General features: G+C 51.8%; 2 protein-coding genes and 1 pseudogene across 2 annotated transcripts in view; all 3 read right to left on the reverse strand.

Annotated features, from left to right (window-relative positions):
- The window catches only part of SPAG5 (sperm associated antigen 5), a 31,373-nt gene extending 30,893 nt beyond the window's left edge, over positions 1 to 480 (reverse strand). The window contains exon 1 of the mRNA XM_077919828.1: positions 423 to 480. Coding sequence (XP_077775954.1) covers positions 423 to 480 — 58 coding nt within the window. The remainder of the gene's footprint in view (positions 1 to 422) is intronic.
- On the reverse strand, positions 16 to 16,993 carry RSKR (ribosomal protein S6 kinase related). The gene is made up of 12 exons (XM_028708525.2): positions 16,835 to 16,993; positions 12,366 to 12,623; positions 11,038 to 11,121; positions 10,893 to 10,961; positions 9,190 to 9,259; positions 7,583 to 7,690; positions 6,257 to 6,297; positions 5,818 to 5,845; positions 4,153 to 4,242; positions 3,967 to 4,055; positions 2,660 to 2,770; positions 16 to 944 (listed from the first exon to the last, which is right to left on the reverse strand). The coding sequence occupies exons 1-12, from the start codon at positions 16,913 to 16,915 to the stop codon at positions 723 to 725; spliced, it is 1,251 nt and encodes a 416-aa protein (XP_028564358.2). The 5' UTR covers positions 16,916 to 16,993; the 3' UTR covers positions 16 to 722.
- On the reverse strand, positions 12,678 to 14,584 carry LOC144325691 (10 kDa heat shock protein, mitochondrial pseudogene; annotated as a pseudogene).
- Positions 16,994 to 18,667: the final 1,674 nt, after the last annotated feature.

Raw genomic sequence — 18,667 nt, forward strand, 5'->3', positions numbered from 1 at the left:
CCATCCAACCGCAGAGACCAATAAAAGACAGATTTATTGCTTGTTTAAGAAAAAGCACAGAGACGGGGCGGAGGAGGCGAGGAGAGGAAGAAGGTTGGGAACCAGGGTGGAGGAGAAGGTTCCGGTTCTTCTTGAACAGAGGGGAACCAGGCCAGAATCCGTTCTCACAGGGGGAAAGGGGTTGGCACGTCTGAAGAGGAAGGGGCAGCAAGCCCATCACAGCCCGTCTGCCTCTTGCATAGCGAAGGAATATCTCTCTCTACGGTTATTAGTCTCTCCTGTTAGATTAGCTGAGCTCAGGGTCAGGGTTGGTGGGGAAAAGAGGCAAGCTTCCGGATTCCACAGGACTCTTGCACACACAGGAAGTTGCAGGCAGCCAGCTGACAAGCCATCTTTGCCATTCTGTGCAACGCTGGCCTTACATGGGAAGGAAAATTCGCTGCGCTCGTCATCCCCGATCTCTGGGTGGCAGTCTTGCATAGTGGGAGAACTCAGTAGCCAGGGGGGTGGCAGGTAAAGTAGGGGTCCAGCCTCCCTGCCGGAGAGGGGCCGGCGCTTTTTCGGCCGGGCTTCCTGAGATCCTTGGCGGCTTCGTTCGCCCAAAGAGCTGCCTGGAAGAAGCATTTCCTGAGAAGGTCTCACAGTGATTCCCGGGGGTCTCCCGAGGGCGGCTTTGGGCCTCCTGAGAAGAACTGCTGCCCCCCAGGAGGACGGGGGGCCACTCAGCCCGGCCACGGCTGGCTCGAGGGCACCACGAGGTCGCAGTCGAAATCCGAAAAGGCGGCCGAGTCCAGGGGGGTTTCCCGGGGGCTCCGCAGGCCCAGCACAACATCCACCGGCCGCTTCCGAAGCATCTCTGCGTCAAAGGTCATCCCGCGGAAAAAGAGGTGGCCGCGGAAGTGGTGGAGGTAGCGCAGGCGCCGCTGGGGGTCCTGGCACAGGAGCTGGACGGAGAGAGCGGGCAGCGGTCAGAGGAGACGGCAGAAGCTGCCTGGCACAAACTGTTTGCCCACCAAATGCAGAACCGCCCTGGATCCTGTGCCCCTTCTCTATGTGTCCCCTCCCCAAAAGGTTGGGAGAGTGGCAAGGGCCTTCTCGGTGGTGGCTCCCCGTCTGTGGGCTGCTCCCTCCCAAGAGAGGCCCACCTGGCACCATCATCATGGGCAAAAACATTCCTCTTTACCCAAGCCTTTGGCCGCTAGATAGTCTATGGCCTGTTAAAGGTGTGGGGGGGGGGGGACAGGTATTATGATTAATATACGGCCAGGACCCTCGTACCTACGGGACTGCCTCTCCTGGTATGTCCCATGGAGGACCTTACGGTCTTCAAATAAAAACATCTTGGAGGTCCCGGGCCACAGGGAGGTCAGGCTGGCCTCAACCAGAGCCAGGGCCTTTTCGGCTGTGGCCCCGATCTGGTGGAACGCTCTGTCACAAGGGACTAGGGCCCTGTGGGACTTGACATCTTTCTGCAGGGCCTGCAAGACAGAGCTGTTCCACCAGGCCTTTGGCAAGGGCACAGTCTCCTTTGGCGATCCTCAAAGAATTCTAGCCCAATGGTTGCCATTAATTTGATTTTGAATTGATTTTAGAATGAATTGATTTTAGAATGCTGTGTTACTTTTATTGTTGTTAGCCGCTCTGAGCCTGGCTTTGGCTGGGGAGGGCAGGATATAAATAAATTTTTAGTATTATTATTATTATTATTATTAATGATGATGTTTACACTGGCCAGCAGCAACTCTCTGGGACAGGGGACCAGCCCTTCCTGGGAAGAAGAGGACTGAGCCCCGAGGCCTTCTGCATCCAGAGCAGGGCTCTCCCACCGAGCAGAAGAGAAGGCTGTCGGTGGCTGCTAGCCCTGGTGGCACTCTTCTGCCCACTGCTGTCAGTCACTGGAAACCAGTCCCTGGGAATCTGGTGGGCTTCCCTTGCGGGGGGTCTGGCTGGCCACTGTGAGAGCAGGAGGCTGGACTAGGTGGGATGGGACCCACATTGCCCGATCTCCCAGCCAGGCTCTGCTTATGGAGCCTCCAGCTGCAGAGGCAGTCTATCTCACTCCCCATGTTCTTAGGGGCACATGGCCACTGGGAGAACAGGATGCTGGAACAGACACGGCCCCTTTTTTGTCTGATCCAGACGAAGGACTCTGTTTATATTCTTGTGCCCAGAGTGGCTGTGAATCTAAGTTTGCCTCATTTAGGGGAATACTTCAATATGAGTAGGAAAATGAGAGTACCCCCCAAACATTTTTTTAATAGAAAAAGCACTGCTTATGCCCATAAGATCCTAGTACTTATGATCTCAAATGAAGGGCTGGTTTTAAAAAGTGCCTTGCACCGATTTGGATCCACCCAGCTCAGTATCTTCTGCACCAATTGGCTATGGGCTGATGGGAATTGTGGCCCAAAACAACTGGGTTGGCGAAGGCCGGCTCAGATACACGTTAAAGGTTTCTGAAGTGGAATCCCAGAATCAGAAGGGTCCCCCAGCGGTCATCTAGCCCAACCCCCTGAAATGCAGGAATTAGACCGGAGTCAGTAAGTGACTGAACCCTTTGACCATGTGCAACGCTTGCACCGTCAAGTTTGTGGTCTGTGCAATATCACATTTTAGATTTGCCCAAAATTTTAAGTATTAAGAAAAAACCGCAGCTCACCTCGCTGAGGAGAAGGCGGAGGCCCAGGCTGAGGGTGCCTGGGATGGCGTAGCTGCAGCGTTTGACGCTCTCCAGCATGCTGATGTGGTCTTTCTCGGGGGCCACCGGGAACTGAAAAGAACGTGGGAGAGCTGGATTCCTCTCTGCCTCCTCGCACCTTCATGCAGGAATGCAGAGTTTTCCTAGGATCCCTGCCCAGCAATTACTCTCTCATGTGAGTCACCCTCCTTTGCTACCCACAAAGAGAATTTCACTGCTAGAACACAGCTGATCCATGGAACTCACTGCTGCAGGAGGCTGTGAGGGCCACAGACTTGACTGGCTTTAAAGGAGGACAGGAGGAATTCCTGGAGGAGATGGCTTCTAGCAAAACCGCTTCTCAATCCCAGTTGCCGGAAACCGCAGGCATGGAGAATGCTTTTCTGCTCGGATCCTGCTCGCGAGCTTCCCATTGGGGCATGTTTTGGCCCCTTTGAGAAGAGGGATGCTGGGCTAGGTAGGATCCAGCAACGGGCTGCTCCGATGGAACCTCCATGTCCAGAAGCAGTCTATCGAGATTCGATAGGGGCATTTGGGCCCTGTGAGAACAGGACGCTGGCCTGATTCCATCTCAGGCTCGCCTTATACGATAATCTTTATTGTCATTGTCCCATACAGAACAACAAAATTGAAAAATCTACATAAAACATTCAAAACCCAACAAGCCTGCTATCCCAACCTGGTTAGCCCCCTAAAAACTCTGATACCCCATAATTAAATACAATATACTCCCATCAAGACTGCTTACACTGTGTTTAAAACCAAAATTGCATTTGGGTGGAAACTGTTTCTCAGGCAGCTAGTCCTAGTCTTTATAACCCTGGACCTTCTTCCAGAAGGCAGAAGCTGAAAGAGATCATTTCCGGGGTGTGCACTATCCTGCACTATCTCTGCAGCTTTCTTGTGGCACCTGGAAGCGTAGATTTGATCCGAGGTGGGAAGAGCGCACCTGATTATTCTCTCCGCAGTCTTTACAACCCTGGACAGCATTGTTTTTCCCCTGACCGTGCAGCTCCCAAACGACACACACACAGACCATACGTTAATACACTCTCCACAGTACAATGGTAAAATGCCATCAACAGGTCCTTTGAGAGACTGTTTTTCCGGAGGATTCTCAGAAAATGTAACCTCTGCTGTGCTCTCTTCATCAAGTCTTTGCTTCTTAATGGACCCTCCATCTCCGGAGGTAGTCTACCTTCACAGGAGACAGAGAACTGGGGAACATGCAGTGGAGTCTCTCTCTCCAAGCTGCTTCACAGCCTTACCTTCCCAGTGGCTAAGCCATACAGCAGCACCCCCATGGACCACCAATCTGCCGCATGGGCGTACGGCCCGCCACTCAAGACCTCCGGGGCTGCAAAGAAAGAAGAGGCGAGGAGATATTGAGCCTTGCAAAGACGGCCCCCGTCCCACTTAGCCACTGTCTCCTTTGCCTCCTTAACCGCCCGTACCCATGTACTGGAGGGTCCCACAAATGGTGTAGGCCCTTTCGCCCCAGGGCAGGTGGCGGGAGAGGCCAAAGTCAGTCAGCTTCAGGTGACCTGCAGTGGGAGAGAAAAAAAATAAATAAATTAGGGCATTACAGAGCAGAGAGAGACCCACACAATTTGAAAATGATTTTTATTTGATTTTACAAGCATAGAGTTAAAACAATAAAAAGATAAAGGACGCCTGACAGTTAAGTCCAGTCGCGAACGGCTCTGGGGTTGCGTCGCTCATCTCGCTTTACTGGCCGAGGGAGCTGAAGTTTGTCCACAGTTTTTCCGGGTCATGTGGCCAGCATGACTAAGCTGCTTCTGGCAAAACCAGAGCAGCGCACAGAAATGCCGTTTACCTTCCCGCCGGAGTGGTACCTATTTATCTACTTGCACTGGTGTGCTTTCAAACTGCTAGGTTGGCAACCACCGACCTTCTGATCAGCAAGCCCAAGAGGCTCAGTGGTTTAGACCGCAGCGCCACCAAGTAAATATTTGGAGATTTCTCTCAATCTCCAGACTTCCCACCATCCCCATCCATGGGTCTTATTGTGAACCATTTCGACTGCATGTTGTTTCATAATCCATATTTTGCATCTGTCCATATTGTCCATAGTGATTGTTACATTCCAAGTATTATTAAAATCCTGCTAGTGCTTTCATCTGCTTACAGTGGTCTCCCAAATAAATTATCAGTTTTCTCCATTCTTTCTTAAAGTTTTTGTCTTCTTGGTTCCTGAGCTTTCGAGTCAGTTTTGCCATTTCGACGTAGTCCCATCAGCTTGGTTTGCCATTCCTCCCTGGTTGGGACGTATTTATTGATATTTTTTGCAATTACACCCCACCTTTTCTTCCACAGAGCTAACGGTGTCATGCACCAGGAGTTCCTGGGGGGGGGCAGAGATATCAAAAATAGGGGGTCCGTAGCTTGACTTTTGAAAAACAGGAGCTCTGCAGCACTCCACTAATTAGGAACCTCTGGCATACACGATTATTCGCCCACAGCAACCCTGTGAAGTAGGCCAGGCTAAGAGACACTCAGACATGGCTGAGTTGGGATTCGAACCCTGATCTCCCAAGTCTTAGTCCCACTCAAACCACTGAGCCACTCAGGAAGCTCATGGGAGGGTCTGCAGATTTTGGGGGGTTTGAAGACAGGATATTGAGCACCCATCACACTAGATCTGCATGTTGACTTTTAATTGCATTTTAACTACTTCTTTTATTTCTCACATTGTCCTTTACGGCGTTAACCGTTTTAAATTCTACAGGGTGCACTAAATTAGAACAACAAAAAAGAGAAGCAATTAAAATGAAATTTACAGACCAAACAACATCTAGTACCGCGCATTACAATGGTTGCAATAGGCAAAAGTCATTTGAGTGGTTACAGGATTTGGGGTGGCTATTGTTGTTGTTGTTGTTATCCGCCTTTCCTTCCTGCCCCTGCCCCCCCCCCACTAGAACTCAGGGCAGTTTCCAAAAATAAAAAACATGTGAAAGATAACCACTAAAAAGCATTTAAATTCTGGTAGAATTAAAGCAACATAAAAAGGCGAATTTATTAAGGTAAGAATAATATGTTGTTTCTCCGCAGGACATTCAGGAACTCCCTCCCCTGCCAGCCTGAGCGGGACGCACCTTGTTCATCCAGAAGGATATTTTCCATCTGTAAAGAGAAGAGAGCAGCCCAGTGAGGATGTGAAGGTGCCCTCCCCTCTGGCGGCACTCGAATTCGGACCAAGGATTTGCCAAGTGCAAGAGGCAGGGATCTCTGGGAAAGGGCCAGGCTGAAGTTACGCCAGAAGTTTGGGCTGGTGGGCCAAATCCCTTCCCCTGAGAAGGGCCAATCCCAGGGTTGGGGGTTGGAGTGGGGGTGGGAGGCCATTGCTCATAGCGAAAAGGCCCCCCGTAAAGGCATCTCTCAGCAGGGCTGGGAGAGAGACCCCTGGAGGACGACTGCTGCCAGTCAGTGGAGACAATACTGGGCTAGATCATGGACCCAGGATCTGACAGGGGATAAGGCAGCTTCCCATTTCCCTGCCCCACAATGAAAGGGGGGAGGAGGTGTCTCTTGTACCTTGACATCGCGGTGGACAATGCCCAGATTGTGGAGGTAGCCTGGGAGAAGGAAGAGAAGGAAGCGTCATCCCAATTTTATTTTCCATCCGTGGTAAAAATCATTATTATTATTAAGGGCTGTGATTGCTCCAAAGTATGTGAAGAACTCTCTAGGGCTTGCCCCATTGGCGTGGGGCAAAGAGGTCAGCGGTGGGCTGGGTGAAGTTTCTCCTGTTCCATGCCCCACCCCAATCTCCCAGAAGAGAAAGATTCCAGTAGGATTTCCTTGGAATAGGGGACAGTGGAGATAATGGGGCTTTGAGCGCCCATGGCCTTATTTGTGCGTACAGTGGTACCTTGGTTCTCAAACGCCTTGGTTCCCAAATGCCAAAAACCCAGAAGTAAGTGTTCCGGTTTTTGAACGTTTTTCGGAATTCGTCCGATGCAGCTGTTGGCTATATTTTCCAGGGCACCTGCACCAATCAGAAGCTGCACCTTGGTTTTTGAACATTTTGGAAGTCAAACGGTAAACGGCGTTTCCGTGCGCTGCTCTGGTTCGCCAGAAGCGGCTTAGTCCTGCTGGCCACATGACCCGGAAGCTGTACGCCGGCTCCCTCGGCCGATAAAGCGAGATGAGCGCAGCAACCCCAGAGTCGTCCGCGACTGGACCTAACAGTCAGGGGTCCCTTTACCTTTACCTTTTACATGGATTATTGCTTTCATTTTATGGATCAATGGTCTCGTTAGATAGTAAAATTCACGTTAACTTGCCGTTTTGGGGGTTGTTTTTAAAAGCCTGGAACGGATTAATCCATTTTGCATGGCTTTCGATGGGAAAGCGTGCCTTGGTTTTGGAATGCTTTGGTTTTCGAATGCACTTCCAGAATGGATAAAGTTTGAGAATCAAGGGACCACTGTATATGCAACCTGAGCCAGAGGCGGAGGGGCTCACAGCAGGAGCACCCCAGAAGATATTGCTTCTCCATCGGTCGCTGGTTTGGATCCAGCACAGAGCAAGCGGATCTCTTTGTCTCCTGCTCCCAACTGAGCTCACACACTCCAAAAAAACATAGGCTCGGAGGAAGGGCCCACCCATTAGCCCGGGGGAACCCCCTCACTTAGTGGGGGCTCTTGCAACCTGGATTGTCCTTTCGGGCGCTGATGAGGACACTCAAGAGGCCAGCTCCGGCCATTGTCTTACCAAGAGACTTGTCTGGCCAGCAATGGAGTCATCTGTTAAGAGTTCAACCCTCCCTTTGTACAGGACCCCCCAAATTAGAAGGGACTCAGGGCATCATCTAGACTAACCCCCGTCCCCGTCCCCAAACCCACAGCACTTCCTTACCAAGCACCAGGACCAACTCCGTAGCAAAGAGGCGGATTACGGCTTCGGCAAAACGCCCCACCGACTTCCAAAGGGTGTACAAATCCCCAGTACTGCAATATGTGCACACTGGTGGTCAGGGGGAGATAAGAGGGGGTGGGAAAAAGAGGGGGGTGTTACTTATAGAGTCTGAACAGAGCCTGCTGACCCCACTTTGCGCCTTTTGTACATGCAGTGCATGTCCTTTTCCTCCGACGCATATGCCCCGTATATCAAAAGCACATTTAAAGCACGCACCCCCTTCCAAAATATCCTGGGGACTGTCGTTTACCCACTTACTGCGCTACAGTTCCAGCCACCCTTAACCAACCACAGTTCCCAGGATGGTTTGGGGGAAGCCATGCGCTTTAAATGTATGGTGAAGCAGGTGGCTTCCTCCAAAAGCAGCCCAGGAACTATCGTTTGTTCAGGGTGCAGGGAAGCGTAGCACCGCGAGGGGTAAACTAAAGTTCCCAGGATACTTTGGAGCGAGGGAAGAGGTGCTGGATGCTGTGCACACAGCCTTGAAAGCAGCCACCTTCTGCCCAGGTGTGAAGGCAGAAGGAAATTCAGAGTCCAGGTGGGGTTCAAGGAGGGACAGAGGAGAGGGGGACCCGAGGCCAGCAAGAGAGACAGAGAGAGCCAATGGTGGTGCACCTCGCAGGGTTGTTGTGTATGGCATTATTTTACTGTATTTACTCAAATGTAATGTGCACTTTTTTGCCAAATTACGCCGTGAAAATTAGGGTGCACATTAACATTCCCCAGCAGATCGGGTTTTTTGCTTCGAGGTTTTGAAAACCAAGGTGCGCATTAATTTAATGGTGCATTAGATTCGCATAAATATAGTATTCCTACAAATATTGAGGCACGTGGTCATTCAGTGCCATCAGTATATGCAAATGTCTGGCTCATTTAAGGGTACCCAAAACCGTATTTTCGCAATAACAACGGAACTTACAGGTGGATAATACTTTTGTTTTTACAAAGATACCAGGTAGCTCAACTATTTTAGTAAAGTATTACTAAAATAGAAAGATCCCCTTTGCAAACAGCACCATGTAAAAGTATTAACTCGGGCAAACAGTCCCTTTGTAGATCATATTATTTGAAATAGCAATGCCTTTAACTGCAAATAATATTATTTGCTAAGGGAATCTTTGCACAAGTTAATACTTTATTATCCCTGTATCTTTGCACTTTTGCTCTCCCAGGCTGTGACGCTTAACGGTCTGGGTTTTTTAGACTTTCCCTTTTTTTATTTTTGCGCTCTCTTTTTTGTGTTAACAAATCAATTAATTTTTTTTTTTTTTAAGGGTGTGTTGGCAGGAAGCGGGGAAGGAGAGAGAGGAGACGCCGTTGATCCCTGCACAGGCGGGCGCCGTGAGAGCCAGCCGATTCCTATGGCAGGGGAGAAGCAGAATGAGCTGCGGGAAGAGTAAACAAGGAGTCACATGTGTGGGCAAAGGCTCAGCGGCACATGGCTGGACACGCACAAGGGTGGGGGGCACAGGGTGGGGAGAGAAGGATGGAGGGAGGGGGGCAGATCTCTACTCTAGCCGAGCCCCGCAGGGCAGATGGTCACTCACTAATAAAGAGATGGCGGCGGCCTTGCCAGCTGTCTCCCAGGCAATGCACAAAAGGGTGCCTGACCTGCTTCTGGAGAACAAGAGAAAAGGGGAGCGGTGAGTGAAGGAGGGAGCCCAGCAGGGGAGGGCTTTTTGGGGGGTGGGGTGGGAGAGGGGCTTCTTGGATTTGGAAGACATATCAACCTCTTTGCGGAGGAAAGGGGTCGATGGTGCAGCCGGAGATCGCAAACGACCGAAATCTATTCAGGACAAATAAACATCATTCCATCGTCACGACAATATACGCACACAAATTTGGTGGAAATAAGTGCCCTCTTGAAAGGTTCGGCCTTTCGTCTCGATTCAAAATGCCACCCAAAGGCCCATCTATCGTTCACTAAAAATGAAATACAGTGGTACCTCGGGTTACATACGCTTCAGGTTGCATACGCTTCAGGTTACAGACTCTGCTAAGCCAGAAATAGTACCTTGCTTCAGGATGAGAACAGAAATCGTGCGGCGGCAAGAGGCCCCATTAACTAAAGTGGTGCCTCAGGTTAAGAACAGTTTCGGGTTAAGAACGGACCTCCGGAAGGCATTAAGTACATAACCAGAGGTACCACTGTACACGCATATAGATAACGGACACACACAGAGAGATTTGGTCTTTGGAGTGTGGTCTTGGAATGTTCCCTCTGGATTTTGATTCAAAATGATGCTCAACGGTGCATCTCTCCACCATCAGAATATATATATTATAGTGTCCAACATTTCTCTGATGAAAACAGAGACGTCCTATTGCATAATAATTATAACGATATTATTTCTACCCCAGCCGCTCTGGGTGGCTTCCAACATATAGGAAACATAATAGAGCATTAAACATTAAAAAAAACTTCCTTATACAGGGCTGCCCTCAGATGTTTTCTAAAGGTTGGGAGTCACGTAACTCCCTATCCTCCAATATTTCTCTGATGAAAATAGGAAAAGTGGGACATTCCGGGATCAAATCAGAAACTGGGACATCTTCTGTAAATCCAGGGCTGTCCCTGGAAAATAGGGACACTTGGAAGGCCTGATATATATAGTCACACACACACAAATTTGGTGAAAATCAGAGCAGTCTGGAAAGGCTCAGTCTTCCAACTTGATTCAAAAGGGCGTCCAATGGTACCCAAACATTAAACACCCAACCCTTAACACAGCTAAATTCGCAGCAAAGGCTGCTCAACTTAGACAAGGTCACGTGGACTCCCTTACAATTTAAGATTCTGGGATTTTTAATGTATGTTTTATTTACTGTTTCATGTTTTTATTTATAATTCTTATGCATACACTGTGTTTGTATGTAACTGTTTAGTGACCACCTGTGTTTGGCTGTCTCGTTAATAACTTGGTGCTCATTTGTTCTCTTTTTCCATATCAGGAGAAATGAATGTTTGGTGTACAGTGTATTGGTTTGGGCTGAATATTGCTATATGCAGACTAATGGTTTTACTGGTGATTTGTTTATTGCATTGTTTGGTTTATGCTGCGTTTGTGATGTCCCGTTATGTTATTGTTTGCAAGCAGCATAGAAATACAATAAATTGAATAAATGAACAAAGGCCTTGAATCTCAAGTCCTGCAGGGCATCCCCAGGAGTTCAGGAAACACCCCCCCCCCCAAAAAAAAAACCTGTCCCCATGAGAATAGATATTGCACCCACAGAGCTCAGGACACACCTGAATGCTGACCTCCTCCTTGCACTGCTTGAGGGTGTCTCGGCGGAGAACTTCCACTTTGGGGAGCACCTGAAAGGAAACGAGACTTTGAGCAAGAAAGAGAGACAGAGGGCTGGGGGTCTTGGGGGTCAGGCAGGGCACTCACCTTGACCGCAAAGACCTTCTCTTGCCCGCAGTCTAAGACCTTCAAGACTGTCCCAAAGGACCCCTTGGCCACAAAGCCCAGGATCTGCAAGGATGAAGAGGGACAGGGGTTCAGTGGCAGAGCACCAACCGTGCATGCAGATCCCAGGTTCCAGCCCCAGTAGCTCCAGCTTCTCTGCCTGTAGCCCTGGAAGCTATTGCTGCCAGTCAGTGCAGACAATACTGATCTGACCTCGGAATAAGGCGCTTTCCTATGTTCCATAATAATAATAATAATAATAATAATAATAATAATAATAATAATAATAATGTTGTTAGCCGCTCTGAGCCTGGCTTCGGCTTCTTCTTCTTATTATTATTATTATCTATACCCCACCCATCTGGCTGCGTTTCCCCAGCCTCTCTGGGCGGCTTCCAACAGAATATTAAAAACACAATGAAACATCAAACATTAAGAACTTCCCTAAACAGGGCTGCCTTCATACGTCTTCTAAAAGTCAAATAGTTGTTTATTTCCTTGACATCTGATGGGTGTTCCACAGGGCAGATGCCACCACCGAGAAGGCCCTCTGTCTGGTTCCCTGTAACTTGGCTTCTCGCAAGGAGGGAACCGCCAGAAAGCCTTCGGAGCTGGACCTCAGTGTCTGGACAGAACGATGGGGTGGAGACGCTCCTCCAACTATAAATGGGTCTTGGGGGAGCTAGATGGGTCCATAGTCTGCCTAAAGCAGCTTCCACCATTCCTATTTAAACCAGACGTCCATTCAGAACCACGAGGACTAGAAATTTGCTGTGTTTTTAAGGGAAGGGCCACTGCTCAGTGGCAGAGCAAGTCCTTTTCAGGCAGAAGGACTCTGGCTCTTTCGACAACAGCGTCTCAGGGCGGTCTGGGACAAAGCCTCCGTCCATGAGACCCTGGAGAATGGCTGCCAGTCAGACTGACAGCGCTGGGCTGGGTGGGCCAATGGGTAGAGTCAGGCTATGGCAGCCTCCGATGCTCCAAGGGGGAACGCGCCACCTTTGCTGTCCCCGGTGTGGGTGCCAGTGAGAGGCAGGGTGGTGAAGTGGTTAGAATGCTGGACCAGGACCAGGGTTCGAATCCTCCCACTCGGCCATGAAGCTCACTGGTGTGAGCCAATTGCTGCCTCTCAGCCTCGCCTACCTCGCAGGGTTGTGGTGGGGATTAAATGAGGAGTAGGGAGGGGACCACATACAGCGCCGTGAGCATCTTCGAGGGGAAAAGGTGGGATAAAAATGCAAAATAATAATTTCCCCCAAATCTGCTTCCTGAGACTCGCTTTAGTTTCCCCCCCTTAGGAGGGCACTGACCTTCAGCTGGCGCTGCTCCATTGGAGGCTGGACTGGGAATTCGGGCAAGAAGAGGGAGATGCACTGGGGCAGGGTCCTCTCAGCCCCCTCCTTCGCCAGCTGGGGCAGCTTCTCCACCACAGACCCTGACTCTCGCTTCAGGGGGTTCCTGCCTGCAAAGGCTCTCTCCAGGCCCAGAAGTGTGCCGCCAAAGCTGGAGAGGAGGTTCTTCCAGCCTCGTGCCCAGGAGGCGTCGGACAGGAAACTGGCCCCACGACCCTGCAGAGGAGGACAGGCATGGGGTGAGGCCCCAAGGAAAGCAGGAGCAGACAAAAGGGACAGGCTTCAGTAACAGCAATAGCGGGGAACTTATTGGAGCAGAATGTCAGAAGATTCATGGCAAGTAGAAGGAAGCCCTTCTCCACACAGTGCCTAGTTTTTGTTTTGTTTTAAGATAGTAAAAAATGTATTTTGGCTATACACATTGTTTTATTTTGAAGTCATTATGATACTTAGTAATTTGGGAGAATTTGCATTTATTAGAAAATATTACATGAAATATTACAAGAAATTATTTACATGATTTGAGCACTTTTTGTGGAATGAAAACTTAATGATAACGCAGCAAGATGAACTGTTCAATCCACATATTTTCCAAGAATATCTCCATCTCTAAATATGAAATAGTCCTTGTTATCCAGCACAACTTTTGTTCCACCATACTCCGGGAGCAGAATCTTCTCACCAACTTGGACACTAACTGGAAGAGTGTCTCCCTCCTTGCTTTTAGAGCCTGTTCCAACTGCCACAACAGTGGCTTGTAACACTTCTCCTTGTGATTTTTCTGGAATCATAATGCCTCCTTTAGTTACTGCCGCAGCTGCACACCTTTCCACCAATACACAGTCGAAGAGGGGAAGAATTTTTTTTAAATGCCTGTCCTGCCATGGCGTGCTCTTTACAAGGGCTCCTGCTCCTCCTGCGAGGACTCCTTGCACCCCTGACCGACCCACAAAGCTAGCCCACGCCCACACAGTGCCTTGTTAAACTCTGGAACTCCCCGCTGCAGGAGGCAGTGATGGTCATCAGCTTGGACTGGACAAATTCATGGAGGAGACGGCTATCAGTGAGAACAGGATGCTGGATTAGATGGGCCCTTTTTGGCCTGATCCAGCAGTCCCTTCTTATATTAAAAGCCGGGAATCCTGCACAGCAGGGGGTTGGACTAGATGGCCCTTGGGGTCCCTTCCACCTCCAGAGTTCTAGGATTCTATGACAAAAACAATAACCCAAACAGCACAGATAATTCTGAGGGTTTCTTGGAGCCCCTTTGAGGTTTCTGTCTGCCTGTCTTTTGCTTTTTGATCAAGCAATATGTAAGAAATCAATATAAAAAAAGATCAGCATTAAAGTATGAGCTTTATAGAAGGAATGCTTTTAAGGTACACATAGGACAGGGGTAGGACACCTGCTATGTTTGCAGAAGGCCCCAGATTCAATCCTGGAAGGACGGGGAGAGATCCCCACCCCCTGGAACTGCAGAAGGTTGCTGCCAGTCCGTGTAGATAATAACGGGCAGGATGGAGCAAAGGTCCTTCTGTTCCCTCAGCAGGCGCCAAACAACTCTTCCGAAAAAACAGAAGTGGTCGGGTGCAAAGGCAATAACCACAATTTCTTTGAAGGGAAGGTGGGATATAAATGTACTGAACTGATTAATTAACAGCAAGTGGGGCAGAGGGGCCTCCCAGCAATGGGGGGAAGGGTGTCTGAGACTACCCTGCCCCATAATCCCCATTTGCTGCTTCTAAGACAAAGAAGATATTCACAGGCAGGGAGGACTCCACGGGAGAAGGCAGCTCATAAAATACCTTGGGTTCCATTTCCCTTGAATGTGTTAACCAGTTTAAAAAACAAATCAAAACCTCTGAAGCAAACTGGAGTCCATTGCAGTTTGACTACGAATGGAGTCTCAAGGTCCCATTTTCGCGAGGGGGCTGCAGCTGTTTCCAAAACAGTCTCCCAAGGCAGCCCCACAGAGAATGAACTGCAGCAGTCCAGCCTGGGCAAACTGTGGCCAAGCCTGCCTTCTTCCAGAAGTGTTGCAGCTGGAGCAAAAGCTGAAACTACACACAAAATCCCTCTAAAAGGAGATAGATCCAATTTAGGTCCCAAACTGGTAGAATTTAATTTAGATTTGGGGAGGGGAAGAACTGCAACCCCACCCTTAGAGCAGCAGCTCCCCAATTGAGTGGTAGCAAACACCTGGGGGGGGGGCGGTGAGTTTATCTAGGGGCCGCTAAGAGGCAAGGGGGTGGCAGGCGGGCACTGGAGGTGCAAATAACTCTCAGACTTTCAAAAGCTGGTCTCACTGGATCAAGTCCATCCATCTAATACATTTGGATTTTGAATAAATCTGCAGGAGGAGCAGACTGTTGCTGTTTGGCTGAACAAAAGCATTGTTCAGAATAGTGGCTTGCACGATGCTTTTTATAGGGTAGGGGACACCGGGGTGATTTTATTGTGTGTCTCCCCCCACCCCATTTGGGGACCACTGCAGTAGTGCTACAGAGCCAGAGGCGGGTGGGTTCCAAATATTTCTTTTGGGCGGGGGGATCCCTGTCTTGAGGAGGATGAAGGAATACAGAGCATCCTCTGGTTGCGCCCACGGCAGAATGAGGCGGTATAGTCCTGAGATAGCGGAGGGGCCCAGATCACATTTCAGGCAGCAAATAATAGGTGGGAGGGAAGGAGATATGGGGGGGGGGGCTACAAGGGGTTGCCTCCCCCCGTCCCGAGCCCTCTGCGCCCCACGAGGCGCCGATCCCCCACCGGCAGGCTCCTTTATTACTGGGCAAGTTTCCTTTTCCCGAAGCTCCTGTCGCTGCCTCTCTCTGCCTGGCCTACCTTGCAGGGCTGTCGTGGGGATGGGGCGAGGAGGGGGAGCCGCGTCTTTGGAGAAAGAGGGCAGATCCGGACGCCAGCGAGGCATCAGGGCGCTCTGTCCACGCAGCTCCCCTCGCAGGGCTGTCGGGAGGACGAAACTCAGGGGCATAGCTGTCAACCTTCCCTTTTTTTGCCGGAAATCCCCTTATTCCAGCGCCGTTTCCCGCTGCTATCCCGGATTGTTAGATATCCCGTAGACTGTCCCCGGGACAGGTGAGGCTGCCGATCCCTTGTTTTCGGGGCTCCCCGGGACAGGTGAGGCTGCCGGTCCCTTATTTTCGGGCTCCCCGGGACAGGTGAGGCTGCCGGTCCCTTGTTTTCGGGGCTCCCCGGGACAGGTGAGGCTGCCGATCCCTTATTTTCGGGGCTCCCCGGGACAGGTGAGGCTGCCGATCCCTTGTTTTCGGGGCTCCCCGGGACAGGTGAGGCTGCCGATCCCTTGTTTTCGGGGCTCCCCGGGACAGGTGAGGCTGCCGGTCCCTTGTTTTCGGGGCTCCCCGGGACAGGTGAGGCTGTCGATCCCTTATTTTCGGGCTCCCCGGGACAGGTGAGGCTGCCGGTCCCTTGTTTTCGGGGCTCCCCGGGACAGGTGAGGCTGCCGATCCCTTATTTTCGGGCTCCCCGGGACAGGTGAGGCTGCCGGTCCCTTGTTTTCGGGGCTCCCCGGGACAGGTGAGGCTGCCGGTCCCTTATTTTCGGGCTCCCCGGGACAGGTGAGGCTGCCGGTCCCTTGTTTTCGGGGCTCCCCGGGACAGGTGAGGCTGCCGATCCCTTATTTTCCGGCTCCCCGGGACAGGTGAGGCTGCCGATCCCTTGTTTTCGGGGCTCCCCGGGACAGGTGAGGCTGCCGATCCCTTATTTTCGGGCTCCCCGGGACAGGTGAGGCTGTCGATCCCTTGTTTTCGGGGCTCCCCGGGACAGGTGAGGCTGCCGATCCCTTGTTTTCGGGGCTCCCCGGGACAGGTGAGGCTGCCGATCCCTTATTTTCCGGCTCCCCGGGACAGGTGAGGCTGCCGATCCCTTGTTTTCGGGGCTCCCCGGGACAGGTGAGGCTGCCGATCCCTTGTTTTCGGGGCTCCCCGGGACAGGTGAGGCTGCCGGTCCCTTATTTTCGGGCTCCCCGGGACAGGTGAGGCTGTCGATCCCTTGTTTTCGGGGCTCCCCGGGACAGGTGAGGCTGCCGATCCCTTGTTTTCGGGGCTCCCCGGGACAGGTGAGGCTGCCGATCCCTTATTTTCCGGCTCCCCGGGACAGGTGAGGCTGCCGATCCCTTGTTTTCGGGGCTCCCCGGGACAGGTGAGGCTGCCGATCCCTTGTTTTCGGGGCTCCCCGGGACAGGTGAGGCTGCCGGTCCCTTATTTTCGGGCTCCCCGGGACAGGTGAGGCTGCCGGTCCCTTGTTTTCGGGGCTCCCCGGGACAGGTGAGGCTGCCGGTCCCTTGTTTTCAAATCTGAAAGTTGACAGCTATGCTCCGGGGAGAGGCCCAGGACAATGGAAGGAGGGGCGAGGCGAGGCGCTCTGCACATGCCCAGAGGCAGGAGCCTTACCTTGAGCATCCCGGCGGGCGGCGCCTCCTCCTGCGCCCGGTCCTCCTCGGGGCTGGAGCTGCTGCTCCCCGCGCCTCCCATGGCCCCGCTGGCGCCTTCGGCCCCTCAGCCCGCCCGCCCCATGGCCAGCCCCATCGCCCGCGCCGCGCTAAGCCGCCTTACGTAAGCAGCGCCGCTAAGCCGGATCGCGCAGAGAGACTCTCTGGCCCCGCCCCCTCGCGCAAAGCCACGCCCCGCCCTCCTTAGGATGAAAAACGCAGCCCCGCCCCTCATGCAAAACAGGTCCGCCCCAACCGTCCTATCATTATTCAAGCCACGCCCCTCATGCAAAACAAAGCCGCTCCAGCTGCCTCATTATTATCAAAGCCACGCCCCTTATGCAAAACGCAAGACCTGCGCTTCTCTGGATGCAAATTGCAGTCACGCCCCCGCCCTCCAAGCCCCGCCCCTCGAGCAGAACAGATTCCCCTCCCCACTTTATTATTATGCAAGCCACGTATGATAACATTCTCCCCTATGTGTCTTTCGAGTTGCCCGCCCTCAATCCTTATTCCCCGCCCCGTATATATTTTATTCCGCCCCCCCTCCCAGTACTATCTTTCTTATGCAGGCCACGCCCTTTATGCAAAATAGAGCCCCGCCTGAGATTCTTATTATGCACGTCGATGGGGCGGGCCCTTGACACGCTTTATGCTCCACCCAAACTGCCCCAGGGAAGGGATCTGATTGGTCCCAGTACGCCGAGCCCCACCCCCTCCTGCTTAATGCATCAAGCACACCTGGGACTTCTCCCTCCCAGAAACTGGTACCCAGAGCATCTTTCTTCGATAGCAACTTGCCGTGGCATCTGTGTGGCAGGAGGGGGCAGTGTGCCCACTGGCAGATGAGACCCTGTACTGTATTAGCATGCATTTTTTGAGTCTTCCACCAGACACAGAGCTCTCCTTAATTTGTTTTTCCAGTGCCGCAAAAGAGGCCCTGGTATGAGCCTCTTCAACTTTCTTAAGAGGGTCCCAGGTGGGAAGAGATCTAGGTGGGGTGCAAGCCCAGAGTGGGCTGGAGTGGCTTCGGGTGCCCCTTTTCTGCAGACCACATACTCATAGGCGCCGACTCCATGGGGCTTGAGGGGGCCCGAGCCCCCTCAAAAATTCGTTTGGGGGGGCTCCACCCCCCCAATAATCTCCGGCGCCCCTCCAGCAGAGCGCCATCGCCGCCCCTCCCCCAGCCCAAAATGCACAGGGAGGGGCGGGCTGCATGCCTCCTGCCCTCCCTCCCGAGCAAAAGCTCCACCCAATTTCCTTTGGAGCTGATTAATAGGCGCAGCACGCTCTCCCCTATTCGCTCACGAGGAGGCGGCGCCACTTTATTTGCATATTCATGAGCTTATTTATTATTCATGAGCTTTCCCGGGGCCCCCCAATATTTTTTATAAGTCCGCGTCCCTGCACATACTCCTTGTGTCTGAAGAGGGGGGCTGATTGGCCATGGGGGACTGGTCAGTTTTGCTCCTGGGTTCAGTCCCCAGAAAGGGCTGGGCTTGTCCAGACAATACTGAGCTGGATGAATCAGCACTCAAACTTGGCCTTCAGCAACCTCTTCACTGCTGGTTTGATGGCACCAGGTGATAGTTTTCTGGGGTGGGTGACAGCCTGACACTCACCCACACCTTCCTGCAAGGAAACCACAGACGAGACACAGGTGTCTATTTGGACTCTTGTGGGTGCAAATCGTATCAGGGTGCTCAGCTTCCCCAAAGCAAAAAAAGCACTCCAGAAATTTACCTACTATGTGCCCACTCGACTCTTTTCATTGGCAAAACTGGCTACAGGGGTC

The sequence above is a fragment of the Podarcis muralis genome, chromosome 15 (genome assembly GCF_964188315.1).
Source record: "Podarcis muralis chromosome 15, rPodMur119.hap1.1, whole genome shotgun sequence".
In the NCBI taxonomy this organism is placed as follows: Eukaryota; Metazoa; Chordata; class Lepidosauria; order Squamata; family Lacertidae; genus Podarcis; species Podarcis muralis.